This window comes from Aquarana catesbeiana, linkage group LG03, assembly GCF_042186555.1.
Source record: "Aquarana catesbeiana isolate 2022-GZ linkage group LG03, ASM4218655v1, whole genome shotgun sequence".
NCBI classification, from domain to species: Eukaryota; Metazoa; Chordata; class Amphibia; order Anura; family Ranidae; genus Aquarana; species Aquarana catesbeiana.
In genome coordinates, this window is record NC_133326.1 from 354,592,902 (window position 1) to 354,614,927 (window position 22,026).

The 22,026-nt window shown below is 40.1% G+C and overlaps 1 protein-coding gene across 1 annotated transcript in view; it reads left to right on the forward strand.

The window, feature by feature from the left end:
* The window catches only part of NSG2 (neuronal vesicle trafficking associated 2), a 189,784-nt gene extending 168,883 nt beyond the window's left edge, over window positions 1-20,901 (forward strand). The window contains exon 5 of the mRNA XM_073620605.1: window positions 17,831-20,901. Within this exon, the coding sequence (XP_073476706.1) occupies window positions 17,831-18,022 (192 nt within the window). The 3' untranslated portion in view covers window positions 18,023-20,901. The remainder of the gene's footprint in view (window positions 1-17,830) is intronic.
* Window positions 20,902-22,026: the final 1,125 nt, after the last annotated feature.

Consider the following 22,026-nt stretch of genomic DNA (forward strand, 5'->3'; position numbering starts at 1 on the left):
TCCCAGGCGTTAGGCCGCGTCAGGCGGTCTGATATGCCCACAGCAATCCCTAGGGCAGCATATACATATAAAGAATCACAAAAATATACAAAGAATACATTTAAATCCATACATTGGTCATTACACGGAACATTATTTACATAAGTACAACCTATAAGTATATAATAATGTGCATATATGAGATATTATCAAATGAATAGTCAGGGCAAGTTCAATGTTTTTTGCTTATTATTTTTCCATTCCCCCAGAGGCAAAGTCTTCTAGGAAAAGTTTAAAGCATACAGCCTCACTTAGTCCAGGGGGTTGAGTAGCCCATTCTCTAGTGTACCCCTGTAATACCATCTATCAGGAGCAGGTCCAATTTATACCAGGCTTCGACATGAAGGTATGCTTAATTCAACATATTAAAATTACATACTTAATACTCATATATAGATAGAATATATTTTTCTTTGTCAGTACATACACTATTTATCATTATGTTTTAATTACAGGATCCTATCTTTAGGCCTCAGTGGATCTGTTTTCCCATGTTTAGGGGAGCCTCTTAGATGCTCCCTTGATATACTTGTAAAACATTTTTGTTTTTACTTAAATCTACAATATAACACGCCTGACGCTTGGTGGAGATGAAGTAGGCAGTTCTTTGGGGCAGTGTTTTTTGCTTTTAATCTACATGGAATGTGTGCTCATACACGACTGAAGTGACTCTAAGTTGTAGATGTGGAATCAAATATATTTGAGCAGTATGTATTTATTTATATGAACTACTATTGATTTCTGCATTTGCATTATTGAGAATTGATATCTTCCCTACCCCTGAGGAAGGAGATAAAACAGACTCTGAAACGTGTCGAGTGAAGAACATCTCTTAAGTATTGTCAATCATTTTACAGTTGGTGCATTCTCAGTTGCTTATTGCTATGTACATTCCATATAAAAACAAATCAAATAAGGCAGCGCTACATAAAAATGAACATGAATCGATCTGTAAGTGCAAAAAGATATATAACAATGATATTGAAAGGAGAACAGGTAATTAGTCCCGCAATCAATGTTTAGTGAGAGAGTCCCATCTAGTTATAGATCCCATTCAATCAATTTTCCATGGCGATCTACCACCAACACCTCCACTCGTGAATAGAAGTGGGGGGATAAACCACCCCTCTTGAAAATACTCTTACCAGACTGAACTAGGAAATAAGCTTCAGTCGATAATCACAGATGTCATTTGATGGATATCTCACCCTCACTCTGCAGCTCAGGAGTTGGATCTTACACTGATACTTGCAGAGGCAAAAGAGATGTCCATATCGTAATTCTGTTTAAAATAATTTAAACTCAAAAGAACTAAAACCCCCCTCTTAAGAAATGCATTTACAATATTAGCAATCACAATAGGCAATGTATCGTTTTGACATCCATATATGTCCGGGAGGGATCAGATACTAGGTGGAGTCTCCTACCTCGCTCTGCAAAGCTCACTTGCGAACGCCTGTCCCGATCGTCGTAATGACATCAGTATTGGCAGTCGCTTGGCCCAACACTGACGCGTTTCCTCATCAGCGACATCATCTGAGGGTGTGGCCAAACGATGTGACGTGCCAAATTTATATGCATCCTTAATCCCAGCCAATTGACGCGATGTGAGCCTCGTTAGTGGACAGCCGCCATGGTAACTCCCAATCGGCTCACACTTCCTAGCTGGCAGTGAAGGGACATACCTAAATCTCTCTGTCAATGCCCCAAAGGACACCGACCAGGATTATATACTATCTGAAGTCCGCAAATCACTATTTTTAAGGATATAATTTATAAAATGTTTACAAATCTATTCACATGAATCGAACGGCTAGATAAATAAAGTAAAATAGTGCTCATTACAAATACACATTATTAAGAACACCATGTGGGTCTATATATATATATATATATATATATTAATATATATATATATATATATATATATATATATATATATATATATATCTATATATATATATATATATATCCTTAAATAGTCTAAAAATAGAAAATGCCATGTTATCAACAATATATACATTAAAATGTCACATTAAAAGTGGGTCAATATATGCATTCAAATAAAATCTGATTTTAAATATGATATAAAATAAAACCAATTAAGAATCGGATTTTCAATATATATTTTAGACAGAGCTAAAAGTCACTAATAAAACAATTAACGTCTAGTTCGATGTTCATTCCCCCTTGGTATAAGTGTATCCATGAGGAAAATCCACCGAGTTTCTCTCTTCGATATTTCTCGCACCAAATTAGATCCCCTCCAGTTGGGGTTTATACAATCCACACCCCAAAATTTAAGACCAGAGGGATCTTGATTGTGGGGATTTTTAAAGTGTAAGGATAAATAAAGTGATGCGCTTGTATTATCTAATTAATGTCAATACTACCTCTCGTGCTTATCAAACACTTCTAAATAAAGTGAAACATTGTATAAAAAGTTATTGTTAAACGGTAAGCAGTGAAATCTAAAGGTAATTAAACACATATGAAAAAATAAATATTTAGGAAATATTCAATATGTTCCGAACCTACATGTAAGGTTCCCTTATTAAACACACTTCCAAGACCTTCTTCCAGTGAATATTAATATAAAAAACTGTGATATAATAAAATTGTGATAGAAGTAAAATAATGATAGTGATTAGTCCTCCAATTAGAGTTAAAATGATACCTCCTCTTCTTTTTGAACCCAGGCTTAGTGAGTCTGTATTTGAGTAAGTCAACAGTAGATCGGCTCACTCCTAATCAACCGCCGGCATAGATCGGTAATTTCTCAGCTTCTACTGGTCCTCCCTCATATAAAAGATAAAATCGGGAAAAGATACCATTGTGCAGATATCAGCCAGAGTATAGATAACACAAAGACCCACTTGTTTTCACTCACATGCTCCCTTAGAAATAGATCGCATTTACAGGTTAATGGTCAGTCACATTCAGCTCCGTGCTGCTGCTGGTTCACTCTCATGCAGATCGCACTCTACCAAGAGCGTCACAGGCCAATTCTCCCCGCGCTTATCATCACTGACACGTGACTTTTTCAAGGGTGCTAGTGTGGCCGCTCTAACCGGTATATATAGTTTGTATACTGGTTTCTATAGCAACCCAAGGAGTAAATGTTTCATCATGCCATAATGCGATTTCGGAGACATATGCTGTTTTTTTTTTTCACAACTTAACATGCCATTTATTTACTTAAAACCAATCTATATATAAAAAAGACATTAAAATTCCCTTACACATAGTTTCTTGTAAGAGTTACCTATACATTAACACCCAAATAATTTGTTTATAAATAAATCAATATACATGAATTAATTCCCCTTTATTATATATTAACTTTAATACCCCCCGTTAAAACACTATTTTCATAATGTGCATATACCTTGCCTTTTTAAAACCAAGACTGGACTAACCTCAACACGTAAACCTTGTAAAACTATTTATCCTGTGCAAAAATGGATTAAAATCTATACATATTATCATCAGTTTTTTTAGACCAAATAAAACCAATAAAACATAAATTTGAAACCAATTAATAAAAACACTCTAAAAACATGTTAACGTGTCTGGGCTCACTCCATCATGCTGTTGGGGATCTGGGCCGACTGCCCAGCATCCCTGTGGTATACAGGCGGAGACTGAAGCCCCATCCACCTTCACAGGAAATCCATCCTCTGTTAGTTGAGGGCAGAGTCCAGCAGTACTCGGCGCTGTTGCCAGCCCTTCTGCTGGAAACCCCACACTATCTGCTCCAGCTAACTGTTGGGGAGGGAGGCCGACTGCCCTGCCTCCCTGGAACTCTGTATTTGTTGCCGGTGCTGGGGAGAGGTTGGTAGCACTCTGCCCTGTTGCCAGCACTTCTGCTGGGGACTCCGCATCCTCCGCTCCAGTTAACTGTTGGGGTAGGAGGCTGGCTTCCTACACTCCCAAACTGTGTAGCTGCCATTGGGGAGGCGAGCCGGCTGCTTCCTTTTCCATTCCCTCATCTGGATGTTGGGACGATATGTCTGTGGTACTGTCTCCCAGGTGCACGGATCTTTGCTGGGGAGGAAAGACCACTTCCTCCACCCTGGCCAACTGTTGGGGAGGGACGACGAACACCTCCTCTCCCTTCTCCCCCTGTATCCTGATCTGCTGCTGGGAAGTGACCACCTCCTTCTCACCCTGAGCCTCCGGAACCGCCGCAGGTGTAGGGCAGAGATCTTGGACCCTCTGTCCGGTTGCCAGCGCTTCAGCTGGGGAAGTTCCTTGTAACTTCACAGATACTTCTGTTGGTGCTGGGCAGAGCACAGTGAAGTTTGGCCCTAATAATAGCTCTTCTTCTGCTGGAGGCTCACCAGGCAGAAAAGTCTGTCAAATCCCCTGTCTCTGCAACTGGTGTCTGGGGATAAAGGTTCACCATCTCCCCTCTGTGGAACCCAGAAGATGCTATCAGTGCTGGGCAGAGGTTAGCAGAGCTCTGCCCTGTTGTCAGCACTTCAGGTTTGGGGACGGCAATCTTCAGATTTTCCACTGCCGATTCTCTGGCATGCTGCTGGACAGGCACATTTCTCCATCCAAGATCATCCCATGCAGAAACAGGATCATCAAGGTCAGTCAGCACTTGCTGCATCCGCCATAAGACCTCCGCCTCCCTAGCTGTGGGGGCAGGTTGGCAAAGCACACTGTTACTCTGCCACTTTGTCGACTCTTTAGCCAGGATTTCAGAGTTGTCAACTGGTATTTCCTGGTTGTCCCAGGCAAAGGGAGCCCCACCCTGCTGCTGAGCGGAGTCTAGCAGCTGTCTGTAGGCCATCTCAAGCTCCCATTCCTGAACGGCTAGAAACTCCAAATCTTCCTGTGCCCAGTGCACTTCCGAGATATTCAGTCTTCGCTCTCTGTGCTCCATTATTTCCTCCAAACGCCACTCCCGATCACTCCCAAAGTCAGGGTCCCTGGACAGCCTCCAGTACAACAATCCCAGGCCATCGTAGTCAAAGCCTTCCGTGGGGCTGTCATCCGCTGTCCACGGGCACACTTGGGCTACATACCACTGGAGGGCTCTGTAGCTCTCGTCCAACCGCATTTCTGCCTGGATCAGCCTGCTTAACTCAGCTGTCCACTCCTGGTTTGGCTGTTCCCCCAATAACAGCATTCGCACTTCATACTGCGACCAGTACCTTACATGGATGGAGGGGAGAACTTTTCCCTGGTTTCGCTGCTCACGGGCTAGCGCTTCCTTCCAGAGTTCGCAGCGGATAGAATCAAACCATCCTAGCAGGACCTGCTCTGATACTGGTCCTCTGTGCTGTATTTGCATCTCTCGCAACCTCCTTCTGAATTCCTCTTCCATTTTGGCTGGTATCTGTACCTCTCCTCTCCTGCTATCTGGACCTTGGATCCAGGTGATGGTTTGGATGTGTTCACGGCAAGGAAGCATGATCCCACCATTCCCTCCAAGGCTTTCAAGTAAGCCTTTCAGCGTGGCTCTCCTGCAGGCTAGTTTGGAGTGTCCCAGTAACTGGAGAGCAAATCCCACGGCTGCCAACCAATGTAACGAGCCCCTGCTCGCTCGGTTCCACTCTCCCCATACTCCTCTGCGGCTATAGAATCAGATTGCAGATCGCAACATCTGATGGTTCGGTCATCCGATGCTCCGGGACTAGAACTACAGCTATGTGCCATTCTAATCCAGTTGTGTAGCTCAGAACAAACACCAGGCAGGCTGTATGTAAGTTCAACCAGGAATCTCATTTATTGCAATGAATACAGGCTCTTTTATACAGTAAAAGAGGAGGTGTATACCTCCTGCTCATATTACATGTGACCAGAAACCTAATTAACATGGGCTATTTAACTAATCCCTTTAGACAGCCTAGATGACTCAGACATGACTTTTAGGCCAGACTGGCCATCTTGTAGCTCAGAAAACCCAATCAACATTATCACAAATCAACACAATAGCAGAGTTAATTAACACAAACAACAATGGGGATCTAATGACTCTTAGATCCCATTAGACTTATTTACAATACACATTCTAGCAGGCAACAGACAGACAGGTGGCTGGAATTGACATCAGCGTCTCCTAACAGTATTTGTCCCAGCATTATGAATCAGCCAGTATTTCTAATATGGCCAATCTAGGGTCCCCAGAGTCTGTGTGTCCTGGGGGACCAGGACCCGAATCCACAGTAATACCACCTCAAGGGTCCCCAGGCATACAGCTCACAAAGAGCACCGTTCCCCCAAATGCCAGGGCCCACGATCGATCGGCAAGAGGCTAGCATTCAGTCCCCTCCAAAAGTCTCTCTCCCGGCTAGGTCTGTCACATGTATGTGTTCAGAAATCGTGATTTTCAATTTTCTTTTAGTTCAACCCACATAAATTAGATTGCAAGGACACTGTAACACATACACTACATGTGTAGTGTTGCATGCAATGAATTCTGAAATACTAAAAATCTTATTGTTACCAGTGGACACAAATCCTGACAAGCCTCTAATCGGATTATTTAATTGTAAACATACACTGCGCTTCCTACATGAGTAAAAACCTGCGCACTGCCAGAACATAGTTTTTCTGGCTGGAAGTACTTTTTGCACAACCTTGTCTCCAAAATTAGGGGCTTTCCGATAAATAAATGGCGGGTGCACTGGCAATACACTGTGTAAGACTGTCCAAACACAATACATGCCAGTGACGTTTGAAAATACCTTCAATTTCTTTATATTGTATATGAAAATAAGAGATAAAACCCCATTCTTGTCTTGGATTAAATTGTCGATCTCTAACACAAATTGTGTGGCGTCTCTGCTAATTCTCTTACAAGATTATCCAAATGTTGTTCTTTATAACCCTTTTGAATGAATCTATCTCTGATGACCTTTGAATGTGTAATAAAATCATCATCTGTGGTACAATTCCTCCTTACTCTCATCAATTGGCCTTTTGGTATGTTTTTCAACCAATGCGGATGATGTCCGCTGATTAACGGCAAATAACTATTTCTGTCTGTCGGTTTGAAATAGATGGTGGTGATCAATGACGACCTCTGTCTTATCACATTTACATCAAGGAAGTGAATATGTTCACAACTGAATTCATATTCCAATTTTATATTATTTTTATTGGAATTTAGTTCTCTCAAAAAATCGTGTAGGGAGCATTCATCACCTTCCCAAATAAAGAAGAGGTCATCAATAAATCTCCTATAAAATAGGAGCGCCTCCTTTCTATTGGCAAAGACAAACTTGTCCTCCCATTCCCCCATGAACAAATTGGCGATACTGGGAGCAAATCTTGCTCCCATCGCCACGTCTCTTTTTTGGGAATAGAACTTGTGAGTGTACCAGAAATAATTAAGAGACAGGCAAAAGTCTAATGCCTGTCTCAAAACAGCTTTCTGTTTGTAAGGAATATCCTCACGTTGGCTTAAAGCCCAGTTCAGTGCCAGCAGAGTGTTGTCATGCTGAATGATGGTATATAAAGACGACACATCTGCTGTCACCAAGTAAACTTCAGTCTTTCCTGCCAAATCAATCTCACCAATGAGTTTTAAAAAACTCTTAGCGTCTTTTAAATATGCTTTAGTGTTTAATACACTAGCCTGGAGGAACGTATCCAGATATTGTCCTAATCTGGCTGTGACGGAACCTATAATATTTACGATCGGCAGAGCCGGAGGATTTGCCAGATCTTTATGTACCTTACGTAATGTATAAATGGTTGGGATTCAGCAGAAACTAGGAGTTAAGTATTTTAATTCTTTCTTGTTCAAAACTCTCTTGTCTCTATTTCCTCATGTTCAATTTCCAGATGTATTTATGGACATCCATATATACATCAAATTTATTTAGAGATTTTTTAGGGGCACATTTGAGCCCTAAATTTAATATATTCAACTCTTTATGAGTGAGTTCAATAGAACTAAGATTATATATTCCCATTATTCCCTCGTTTTTTGTGGCTATTTAAACTGGATCCTCCTCCCTTCCCTTCTTGATAGTTCCGGTGAATGTGGGCTATATCGCCCTTCTTGCTGGGGTCTCCACCATCCCTGACGGTGCTGGGGAGGATATGAGTTTCCGGGCATTCTCCCCCTGTATGGGCAGTTCCCCCTGTGGCCCCGGAATCCCCTCTTGCCTCGTCCTAAAAAAGAGGGCGTGGGGATCCAGCATTAGTCCATTCATCATTATACGACCAAGAAGAGTCAAATCTATTGTAAGTGGGCATGGGATACTGATAATCATTATGAGGTGCAGTACCTCTATTATTTGAGTCACTTCTAGGTCTCTAATAGCCCTGCCCTCCCCGTCCTCTTCCCCCCTCTGCCTCTATCTTTCTGGGGCCAGGGAGTGGAGCATCGTGTGGGGCTATGAGGGGTCCTTAATGTCTCCAGATTGTCCTGTCTCGCCATATTCTGTGAGGCACTAGGAGAATTAGGGCCAACATTCGTAGCTATGGCGGGGGTGAATTTACTCTACCATAGATAGATGGACTCACTCCTAAAGTCCCCCATATCTCTGTGGAAATTTTTTACCTTTTTCTTTTGTGTGTCCTTGTCAACTTTGTTTAATTTTTTATTTATATCATTATTAAAATCGACCCACCGTTGGGTGTTCTTAATAGGATCCAATTTAACGTTTAATTTGTTTATTTTATTTTCTAATTTAGACATCTTCTTGCGTTCATGTTTTAATATTAACTCTTGTAATTTAAAACCTACCCCATTAAAAAAATCTAGCCATTCTGTCACGGATTCTACATCATCTAAGCCGTCCTGTGGAGTCACCTCCCATCTTAGTCTTCTAACTATAATGTTCTCCTTCAGATATTGCTCCATGGTGCAGATATCCCACCAGGTCCTTACCTGCTTCTCGAGTGCATTACCCAGAGCAAGCAATGTCCCCTTGTGGTCATCTTGCACCCTATATCTGATTGAGAATGAAATAATGTATTTAAATCTATTTGCCTATTTACCAAAAATCTCACTGCCTCCATAGCTGCTCAGAATAAAACAAAATACACAAGTGGTGACAAATTCTGGCTCTTCCTAAATCTAAGCGCTTGTGGAAACAGTGAGAAAATTAAGTGAAATAAAATAACATAAAATAAAATGAAAGGAGAACTACAATACACCTCCCTCACAATAGGGCCAATTAAGGCTGAAGCTGCTACCATTCACCTGTCAAGATAACAGGTATAAAACACATATAAAAACAAATCAAATAAGGCAGCGCTACATAAAAATGAACATAAATTGATTTGTAAGTGCAAAAAGATATATAACAATGAAAGGAGAACAGGTGATTAGTCCCGCAATCAATGTTCAGTGAGAGAGTCCCATATAGTTATAGATCCCATTAAATCAATTTTCCATGGTGATCTACCACCAACACCTCCATTCGTGAATAGAAGCGGGGGATAAACCACCCCTGTTGAAAATACTCTTACCGGACTGAACTGAGAAATAAGCATCAATCGATAATCACAGATGTCACTTAATGGATGGATATCTCACTCTCACTCTGCAGCTCAGGAGTTGGATCTTACACTGATGCTCTCATACGGAGGCAAAAGAGATAATATCCATAGTGTAATTCCGTTTAAAATACTTTAATCTCAAAAGAACCAAAACCCCCCTCTTAAAAAATGCACTTACAATATTAGCAATCACAATAGCAATGTACTTATGTACATTCCATGTTACTATTTTTAATCATGTGTTATTAATAAATGACTTTTCTACTCTACTTTAAGATTGTTACATAAGTTTAAGTGCCTTTAAAGACCAATTTCGAGGGGAAATATTTTTTTTGTTTGTAGTTAGAGAAGAAGAGGAATGAGAGTACAGTTTCTGCTATGCTATCCTTAAAAAACCTCTATAGTGGTGTATTTATCAACATGTGACAGTGAACAATCACAATCAATTGTTTAAAATTTGCCTAAGATTCGTCCAGTGAACTGTTTCCTGATATTCAGAATTTCCTAACAGACAATACCTGTTCTTCATTAGGAAAAGGTCTTTAAGAAACGGTGAATGCTACCTTCCTTATAGATTTTCCAGCTATTCCCTCAACCTATTTTCTTGTAAATTTGCCTGGTTTCACTTTGAGACAGAGAAAGGAGATGGAGGACACAGACCTCAATCTCAAGCCTCAGCTGCACAGAATAAATGAACAGGAATAGCTATGTACAGAGCTTCCCATTCTTTCACAAGCTGAAGCATAGTAAACACAGTTAGTATGATTCAGTTATGAATGGACACAGGAGTCACTGGTACTGATCACTCACTGTGTCCATTCAGAAAAGGAAGGAGCCAGTAAATGACATATTTATTGGCCCCTTCCCTGCTTTCCATACTGACACATTCCCAGCAGCAGCCAGTGGGAGAAGCAAGGGGCAAAGCTGGCAGTACTGTGGGGGGAGGTTGGGGACCAGGGAAACACACAGGGGCTAGGGGGCAGAAGAAACCTGGATAGAAGGGTGAAGCAGGGGTGGCATATAGAGAAACCAATACCCTTCAGTTTCCTCCTGCAGAAGCTGAATGCCTGTGGGAATGACAGGAGGAGAAGTCTTTCTGCCGCGGTGGTAGATGGTACTTGTAGTTTATTAATTTACAGGAATCTGTGAATGAATGCAATGACTATGTGGGTGGAGCCATGCACATCTGCGCTATAAAAAAAAAAAAAACACCTGCTTTTCCAAAGGTGTGTGGTGATTTCAGGGTGAGAGGGAGTAGGAGCTGGAACAAGTTCTATGTTTCACCCTTCTTATGCCCCGTACACACGGTCGGATTTTCCGACGGAAAATGTGTGATAGGACCTTGTTGTCGGAAATTCCGACCGTGTGTAGGCTCCATCACACATTTTCCATCGGATTTTCCGACACACAGTTTGAGAGCTTGCTATCAAATTTTCCGACAACAAAATCCGTTGTCGGAAATTCCGATCGTGTGTACACAAATCTGACTGACAAAGTGCCACGCATGCTCAGAATAAATAAAGAGATGAAAGCTATTGGCTACTGCCCCGTTTATAGTCCCGACGTACGTGTTTTACGTCACCGCGTTTAGAACGATTGGATTTTCCGACAACTTTGTGTGACCGTGTTAACATCCGTCGGAAAAAATCCTAGGATTTTGTTGTCGGAATGTCCGAACAAAGTCCGACCGTGTGTACGGGGCAATACAGTTCCAAATGTGAAAGTAGACTTTAACTACTATTTACATGTATGAGCAATAGCAAAGTTCTTGTACTTGGCATGGTTTTATGTGGGGACATGTTTCTTGCCATTTTTAATATTGGTCCAAATATAAGCAAAGATGTCATTCTTCTTCAGCTTTCCCCAGGCATAAAAAAACAATGACAGGTGCTGAATTCCCAGCTTGGACGAATGTAAGTATACATATTCCATACCTGGCAGATCCATGTGGAAGTGGAGAATCACTACTACAGTAATCGTTGCTGTCACCCTGAACCTGTGTGACTGTCCTGCTGCATAATAATCACAGGGGGTTGCCTGCTCAGCTTGGGCACCACCCACAGAAGGCCTTCTCAATTAATGCAAAGGTGTCTCTGATTGGAAGAGGCAGGATCATGATGTGATGGTCCCCTCCTTTCCACCTCTTTCAAACAGAGAACGCTTTACATAAATTGAGAGAAATGCAAGGCGTTGTCTGAATGGTGCCCTTCCGAGTTAGTGACCTTCTGTGGTTAGGGATCACAGCAAGGTTTACTGTACTACTTCAGTGAATCTGTCACAGATAGGGGTCAAAGTAGGAGACCAGTAGCTACAACAGTAGAAAGGCTCCCAAGGTCCAGTGGGATAGGTATACAAGAAGGTCACCTTTGCGGATGATAAGGACTCACCCAAGGTGTGGGGGCTAAGCACTAACAGGGATTCACCAGAGCTCCTGATGGTGGAGATGGGTTTTGTTGTGAGTTAGTACCCGTTTGCTGTCCTCAGGATCACCTCATCAGGAAGTGAGCAAGCTGTAGTCAGGTAGAACGTATAGCAGGTAGGGATTAAGCAGAAGTGTAGCCAGTAAGCAAGCAAATGGTCAGTAACAAATGGTTGCAGGTTGGGATCAAGCAGAAGTGTAGTTGAAGAAAAAAGCCAAAGGTCAGTAATGAGTGGTAGCAAAGATTCAGATGGCAGCATGAGTGACAAGAGCAAGACATTGGCTGCAGAGAGCAAAATAATCTGACAAACAGGAAGTGCAAAGGCATGGCTTTAATACGAAGTTCATGGGAGAAGCAAAGGGTTCAGGGTTCAAAAAGGAACAAGACACAAGACAAGGTTGTCTAAATAATCAGACAAGGAACTGTCCAGCATCTCAGGTGGCTCAGCAAGAAGAGACACCATCAGACACAGCAGAGGGTACAGGTTCATTTCCAGGTCCTGCCAAAATCTCTCCTTAAACTTGGATTGGCCAGGTATGGCATGTGTATACTTACATTGGTCCAAGCTGGACCAATATAACTTTGCAATAAAATCCATACCTGGAATTTAAACTTAAATTTGAGCATCAAGGAAGTGCGGACTTGTGCTTCCTCTTCCTCTGGCCTGGTAACATTAGATAGACATCACGGGATACTGGAAACTTTTTAATCTGCGTGTGTGTGATGGACTTTGCTTCCCTACACATGGTAAACTTTTTTTTGAAATTATTGACACTCCCTGCTGAGTCCTTTAACTGTGGAAGGTAGTTCCACATCTTTACCACTCTAAAAGTAAAGCTCCCTTTAAGCAGTTTAAGGTAAAACCATTACTCGCCCACATTTATTGCATGGCCTTGTATCTTGTTAAGCGACCTGAGAATAATTTGTTTTCTCCTAATGTTAGAATCACCATTTAGATATTTGTATATTGTAATCATATCTCCTTTTAACCACTTTTACCCCCTTCCTGAACAGAGCACTTTTTGCGATTCGGCACTGCGATGCTTTAACTGACAATTTTGTGGTCATGCAACGTTGTACCCAAACAAAATTGATGTCCTTTTTTTCCTACAAATAGAGCTTTCTTTTGGTGGTATTTGATCACTTCTGCGGTTTTTATTTTTTACGCTTATAAACAAAAAAAGAGCGCCAATTTTGAAAAAAAAAAAACGCATTATTTTTTACATTTTGCTATAATAAATATCCCCCAAAAATATATAAAAAACTATTTTTTAGGCCGATATGTATTCTTCCACATATTTTTGGTAAAAAAATCGCAATAAGCCTATATTGATTGGTTTGCGCAAAAGATATAGCTTCTACAAAATAGGGGATAGTTTTATGGAATTTTTATTTTTAATTTTTTTTTATTAGTAATGGCGGCGATCTGCGATTTTTATTGGGACTGCGACATTATGGCAGACACATCGGACATTTTTTACACTATTTTGGGACCATATTTATTTATACAGCGATCGGTGCTATAAAAATGCATTGATTACTGTGTAAATGACACTGGCAGCGAAGGGGTTAAACACTAGGGAGAGATGATGGGGTTAAGTGTGTCCTAGGGAGTCATTCTAACTGTGGGGGGGAGGGGCTACAACACACATGACAGATGACAGAGAGCAGTGATCTCTATCCTGTCACTAGGCAGAATGGGGAAATGCTTTGTTTACAAAAGCATCTCCCGTTCTACCTCTCCATTACATGATTGCGGGCACCCGGCAGACATCGAGTCCGCGGGACCCGTGGTCACGGAGAACACGCCGCTTCTTAAAGGGGATGTGCCTGTACAACCTTTTGCCCACCAGCGCCATTTTGCCGACGTATATCGGCATGCACTGATCGGGAAGAGGTTAACTGTCTCTTCTTCAGGGAGAATTAATGTTAATTCCGCATAACTGAGGTCTTTCAGCCCCCTTGTTAGCTTTGTTGTCCTTCTCTGGACTCACTCCATTTCCAGTGCATCCTTTCTAAAGGACTGCTGACCAGAACTGAATGGCATATTTGAGATGTAGCTGAACCAGAGTTTTGTAAAGTGGAAAAATTATAGTTATGTCTCTTGAGTAGACACCATTTTTCATGCATGCTAATAGTCTGCTAGCTTTGCTTGCTGTTGCAGGGCATTACATGCTATTGCTGAACCTGTGCTCTACTAGGACCCCCAGATCCTTTCCCATTTTTCTTTTCTTCCTCTAGCGTGTAACGTGCATATATATTTTTAGCTCCCAAGTGCATTACTTTACATTTTTCTATATTAAGCCTACAGCCAAGTAACTGCCCACCCCTTTATTTTATTGAGACCCTCCTACAAAGGTGCTATATCCTGTTGTGAAGTTATCACCCTGCTCAGTTTTTTTATTGCCAGTAAACACCAAGATTTAACTATTAATACCAACCTCAGTATCAATTATGAACAAATTAAAAAGGTTGTAAACTATTTTTTTTAAAATAAGATATTAAACAGATTTATATATACCTGCTCTGTGCAATTCCAGGGAAACACACAGTGAAAGGTTTTTTACCTTAATGCAGAGAATGCATTAAGATTATAAAACCTTTAGGCATTAGGAAGAATTTAAACAGAATTGGTCCCAGGACAGAGCCTTGGGGTACCCCACTTACAACTCCAGACCATGCAGAAGATACTACCCCCTTGATGCACTCCTGTTACCAGTTTTTTATCCATACATTATTGTCAATGCCAGAAAACCTCAATTTGTAAACTCAGTGTTTAAGGGGGTACAGTATCAAATGCTTTGGCAAAATCCAGGTACATCACATCCACTGGCCTTTGTCGTTTCAGATTAGAGTTCACTTCCTCAGAGAATATTACCAGGTTGGTCTGGCATGAACAATCTTTCATAAATCCATGCTGGTTACTACTAATGATACTATTTTCATCAGCAAATCCTTGGATATGGTCCCATATCATTCCTTCCAATAGTGTACATACTATTGATGTTAGGCTGACTGGTATGTAGTTTCCAGGCCATTTTTTGAATATTGGTAACATGTTTGCTTTTCAATAATCAGCCAGTACAATTTCAGTTAGTTAACTGGCCTTAAAGATCAGAAATAACAATTTGGCTTTTTTTTGTGATTTATTCACATTAAGTGTTTCAATTTTTTTTAACACTAACTTCTGTGAGCCACAAGGGTACATTCCATGTTACTAACAATTCAGTTCTTGGGTTGTTAGTAACCCAATAATAATAAGCAGCCAGTACCATTCCAGTCAGTAAGCTGTCCCTAAAGATTAGGAATAGCACTTTGGCTTTTTTTTGTGATGTGTTCACATTAAGCGTTTACATTTTTTTTAACACTGACTTCTGTGATCCACAAGGGTACATTCTATGTTGTGTTATTAACAATCCAATCCTGTTTATTCCTTTGTAAAAACTGAAAATACATTATTTAATACAATTGCCTTCTCCTTGTCACTTGTAACCAACTTCCTCTGATTATCCCTTATGGGGCCAATATGCTTCCCTTCTGTAAATGTTCTATTAATGACAGCAACCTGTAAAACAATAAATCTAAGGTTAATCACACCTAATTATAATAAAGGATCTTTGTCTAATTTGTCTAATAATAGGCACCCATGGTTATAGGGCATTACTAGAGTTTTGCTATTCTGTGCAATCACAATGGCTACCAAACCACGAGCAGCATAGAAAATCTCCTTTGTGGTACATTTGGTGATCTATCTTTAGGTCATTTTAACTGTGCTTTAGAATTTGAAATTGACCTTAAAGTAAAAGTGTGACTAGGCTATGGACATACAAGATGCATATTCTACATGCAGTATGTGAGTTTTGACACAAACCTTTATTGACCTCTGTAGCGGCAGACACTGGAGCATTTTGTGTTAACTCCACATCAGAAGCCCTGAAGTAATTATCTTTCATCAGCTCAGCTCACCTCACCCTGCACCCCTACAAGAATTTCTGCCTATTGTTTACATTAGAGATTATATGGGTGGAAGTCTGTGAGGTCACTGCAAGGGGAAAGGGGCAGAATAAACTGAGCTGCTGAGAGAACAACCTGAATGGGTCCAGTGCTTCTGTTGAAGATTTTAAATATACATTGTTCCACAGCACCTGCAGCTACATGAAGGGCTTTTTTAATGCTTGTTAAGAATATGTAAATGCCTAAATGTCTATAGCCTTCCCAAGTATATACAGAAATCCATAGGATGAAATTGGAATTTCGGCGACTCTGATCACTTATTGGGTATTTGCACCAGCCTGACTAGGTTCAAAAATGAGAGGATCTTCCTAATTACTTACTCTACAGAAAATCCATGAAAGGACTTCTGGCATTAGAATTTTGAAACATGCTTTTTATAATGGCGGGACAAAAAGAGGAGTCTCTCTGATCGGGTTCCAAAAGAAATACAAATCCAGTTGAATGTTATTACAGCAAACAGTGGCATACCTTTGTTTTTTGAAATGAAGTTTATTGTGCTTATATTTTGCCCTTCCTAGTTCCTCCCTTCCCTTCATCAGTATTTTACTGAACAATTTAAATAAAACCTTTCTATTTTAATTACGTATCTTATTTTAGAACCAGAGACATTATCACTGGGTCTGTCTGCTTCCGTATGTGGACAGATGATGGCTGGTGGAAGGGGTCAGCAGGGTTTTGTGCATAGCTTCATGAAAACCTCACAACACCCTGTCTCAGTACTTCTCTAGGTTGTGCTCAGCTTTAACACTTGGAGTGGGATGGCTCCTGGGAGGAGTTATGCAAATATCAAAATACCTTGATGGGTAGATGTCAACTTGGAAGAATGGATTTTCCTAGGTGGCTTGCTGTTGCATGCAGACTACCCTGGATAACACCCACATAGTAAGCAATTGCAGTACAGGAGAGGAGCCTGTATAACTGTGCAAGAATGAAGGTAAGCCTGGAGTTAAAGTGGTTGTAAAGTCAAATAACTATTACTATCAGACCCTTTGTTCTAATAAGGGATCCTACACTGTGTACTTGTTTTTATAAAATTGCCCCTGTAAATACCTTATTTCAGATCGGTTCTGGACGGTCACGTGACCTCCAGCCACTCTACTCCTCCAATCTAAGGGCAACAGCGGGAGGGGCCAAAATCACCCTGTGATGTCAGCCGGGAGGTCACATAACCAATGTGTTCTCTGCTCAGCCCCTCCCACTGTAGCCCTTAGATCGGAGAAGGAGAGTGGCCAGAGGTCACTTAACTGGCCAGAGCAGATCTGAAATAAGACATTTATAGGGACAATTTTATAAAAACATTTACATAGTGTAGGATTGCTTAATAGAACAGAGGAGATGGCAGTAATCTTTACTTAACTACTGCCAGCTACTAATAGCAGCAGGAGGTGGCGGGGGGGGGGGGGATCAGAGGAGATGGCTCACACACACAGAAGCTGACAGGCAGGGAGGGAAGGGTAGAAAGAGCAAGGAGGGCAGCTGGATGACGGTGGCACATTACCTGACCACGGTAACCATGGATCAGCAGCCATGATTATCGTGGTCAGTTTACATAGGGGGACACAGGAACAGGCAGGATCAACAAGGTTTCTTAGAGCATAGAGAGGGATAGATTAGACAGCACAAGCACTGCCCTGCTTATCCTGCTCTAAGGGAAGAGGATCTCTCTTATTTATTTATTTATTTATTTATTTATTTATTTATTTATTAAGGGTAACTTCTTTAAGCTTTAAGAAAAAGGCATACTATACCAAAGGTAGACTGGACTAAAAGTTGCTTAATAAAAAAATGATCAAACTAGAAGTACTTTATTAATGTACAACTACATTTTTCAAAATTAAATTCTTGCTATTCTTAGAATAAATATTACTTTTCCTTTGTATTTCCAGCATAAGAGATGCATACCATCCTCCTTGGATGCCTACTACTCTGCACAGGATTCCAACTCACGGGGAAGGTTTTACACTGTAATCAGTCACTACAGCATGGCTAAGCAAACAAGTTCAAGATCCGTCTCCCCATGGCTTTCTTCAGGATCCATTAATCATGAAGCCAAATCTAGTAAACCTGAAGGTCACTAGAAGGTCAAGTGGACAAGGAACTTCCCTGCTTCTTGAGTCTGAAAAACAGCTCAGATAAAATGCAAAATCAAAAACAAACTTGCAGGGTTTATTAACTGAGAACAAAACAAAAAAGTTTCTTTTTTTCTGTGCATTGTTATTGTTAATTTGTAACCAAGTCACAACCTTGTACAAAGGCATGTTTAATGTTTATTGTTACCTTGCAATGTAAAAATAGTTAAAAAAAAAATACAAATGGAATTTTTAATTTTTTTTTTTTTAAACATTTGATTTCACTGTTGATAGATAATGCGGACATATGCAGGTGAATGTTTTGCTTTGTGCTCATTTATAATAGTTTGTCATTGTTCTTTGTGAACGGACACAGCTGTATTGTGCATTAGGGAAAGCTTTTACCCTCTAGAGAAAAAATATTTTTCATTGATTGAACATTTTCAGGAATAATGTGGAGGGAAAAGGCGTATCCAAGGTGAATAAGATAGGCAAAATCAGAAGAATAGGTTTTTGACGTAGACTAAAAATATTATTCTATGGAATAAAGATGTATCGTAGACCTTTGAGGCCTACTAATAGGATAGGTAAAAATGACTTTTATACAAAGGAAAAGTCTTCTGGATTGGTTTTAAATTTCAGGCTTTATGTGTTGATGCAAGTAAAGTGATAATTGAGGTGCTACTGTTCAAAGCCAAATACACTCATAGGATTTGCACTCACATATATGTATGCACCATAAGGAAAATATCAATATGACTGTATACTGCCTTTTTTCTGTATGATTGATGCACATTTGTCAGCAATCCAAGGTTATTTCTTAATTCATTGAAACCTTTCCTTTTTTAAAGCTTGTTATTATCCAGAAATGCTGGCAAATGTAACCATTGCCATTTAGCATTCCTATAATGATACTTGCCCTCATTGCAGATCCCAGAATTTCTGTGCACTGACTTTTTGAATACTCTTACTGTTGCCTCAGGTGCCATTGGCAGAAGGCAAATTGTAGAACATTTTTGTACGGGGTTGTATGTCAAAATTTCCAAATTGGAATCTCACAATGTAGGTAAGAGGAACAAAAACTGAACCAAGTTTAGGAAACATTAATATTGATTTTAAGATGAAATTATTATGATAACTTTCAGAGAGCAATGTTTCAGTGATACAAGCAGCTTAAGGATCAGTTAATGGATTTAACATTAAATTGCTAGATGGTTTAAAATCACTACAATTAGGTGTGTCTATTTGTCAATTATTTCACCCAAGATTTATACAATTTTTTTGGATTTACTTTGAAAATTGTGTTAATCTTGGGTGAAAGTTGAGTGAAAAACACAGCCTTGGTTGATAAATTGACCCTTTTATTGTCCTGGGTCTCGCAGGTCTCACTGGTTACACTTGCTGTCTTTTCAAATGCATGAAGGTCAGCAGGATAACCCAGTGAGAACTTTGTGGAAATGTTGTTTTCCTTTCATTTGCTGGCATAGTCAGCAGGAAAAGTGAATATGTACACTTCATTTACAGGCATAGCTTTTTTTAAAACAATTAGTACAGCATACTTGATCACTTTATCAAGCATTACAAGGCCTCCTTATCATGGGTGATTACATGCATGCACCAGATTCCATCCGCAAGAATCAGTGGAACATTGTGGCTGGGATAATAGGTGAATGCAAACAGCAGAGGCTGCTCAGCCTGTACAAAGTAATGACAGGCTGAGGGGAGCCATTGTTTGTATCCGCACAACCAGCTGTTACCTGTGGCTAGGGATGGATGAACAACCTTGACCTCCAGACAGATGCATCCAGGCTTGGACATCTGTTCCTAACAGCAGGTGACTGCTGGTTGTGCAGATACATGCAAACTGGGTGACTCCTCTAAGCCTGTCATCACTTTGTATACATGTAATTGCCCATGTGAATGAGGCCTAAGACTTTCACGACCTGTGTTTATAAATATCACAATGCAGTGTAGGGGAAACACATAACACATTTTAAAACTAACTGCAAATCCTTGCATACCTAAAAGGAAACAAGAAAGGAATATTCTGGTCCTTACTAGGGGCCATTTTTTGTTCCATCAAACTCACTACTGTAAAGCTGTTGTAAAGCCAGCTATATATTAGATTTAAAGTGATTTGTAGGCTTCACCTGATGGGAAAGCTTATCTGTATATCTCCTTAGTTTTATTGGCATTGTTTGTGTAGGATATAAAAATAGAGTTATTTTTGCAGCAATGAAGTTTTTAGCTATACTTGCTTGGGCTTCTATTGTGAAATAGTGTGCCACGTTAAAATGATGCACATTACCCAAGAGGAAACATCCTTCTGCTTTGATGGAATTACTACCTTACATTACCTTAAACCATGATTACATTCTGTAATGGAGCTTTGGTTACAGGCCACACAAGACTTAATCAAATTGAGCTCAGTTGAGAACTGTAGGGAAATATTTTATTGTTGTTAGGTTAGCACTACAGGAATTACATTATTTGAAATGAAACATCTTAATGTATACGTTGTTGTTTGTTAATCTGGTTTCCTAAAGCAGTCTTCTCATTTCCAGTTAATTTCCTTTGTAGTGAGAAGTGTGCATAGCTTTATGAACTGTGCTGTGCTGCCATATGTACCCATAAACCTCAGCTGCAGACGTAATGTGTGCTGTACCAAGACTATAGTGCCAAATTACCTACTGGACTTATTTCTGCTGCTCCTCTTCTTCACCTGTAAATACATTGTCACTATGTATAGAAGTCATTTGCCCATTCATTACTTCATCATTTGGTGGCGTGTTTCTTGTGAGTAGCTAGCGGAGACTGGAGTATTTTGATGTAATCGTTGCACTCTTTTCTGACAGGAGAAAATAAAGCTGAACGTGTCTGAACCGTGATTAATTGTCACTTTATTCATTATTCTTCATCTTAAAAAATCAAGTAGCACCATAAACGAGCAAGTTCATAATAGTGGGGCAAGACTTAAAGCCCAACCCCAGGAAAAACCTTTTTTATTTCATTTTGGATAAAGCAGGGAGGGGTTAAAGTTTTTTTCAATTCTTTATTGCTCTCTGTGTCTCATTTAGGGAGAGCTCCCATCATATACATAAGGATAGAAAATGGTAGGAAGTCTTTTTATTGGGGAAACAGACAAAAACAAAACATGTAATAGAGTGAGGAAGGTTCTGACAATATTTTATTGCTGTCTGTGTCTTCCTGTTCCGCTGACATTCCTTGCACAGGTGTCACGGGGACAGGAAGGAAAGACAGAAATAAAAAAATGACAGAAATTTTAACTATTCCCTACTAAATAAAGAAAATTGTCTGGAGCTAAGCTTTAACATTTGTTAAAGGTCCCAACAGATATTAGTTGATGTTTCCTTATTGGGAAATTGGGAATAGGTGAAGATCATAAGGATGCACAAACGTTTCAAAGCAACTCTCTAAAATTGTGTGAGCCATATTAAACATTTACAAAATATGAAACGATTATTGATTTACTTATGTACCTTTTGGTAAATAATGTTTATCAGTCTTTCATTAAGCTTTAGCAGAAAAAATGTTCCATGTATTGCTAGTCTAGGCATATAGACTTCTGTATTGGTATTGTACAAGTATGCATGTCTATGCATTTATCAGATATCCCTGGGACCTACATTATCCCAGGAGAATATCTGTTTGAAAATTCTAAACAGCTCCACACTGGTCCTTTGCCTATTCCCACCCTTGTCCTTTCCTGATATGTGCCGGTGCCTTTAGACTTCAGTCATTTTTGCGGACCTACAGCCTGTCCCACGGGGTCATACATTGAGCACCTATTCTACAAAATATACCTGTTTATGGTTAATTTCTTGATGTTCTGTGTAATTCTATGTTTCTCACCCTATCCTTCTGCGTGGGTGACCTGTTAATCTGCATTTGTGCATCTTTCAATAAAAACAATTTTACCAGAAAATTCCAAACAGCTAATCAGCATTTTCCCTGAGAATAACCTACCAGGGTTCGGCTGAAACTACCAAATA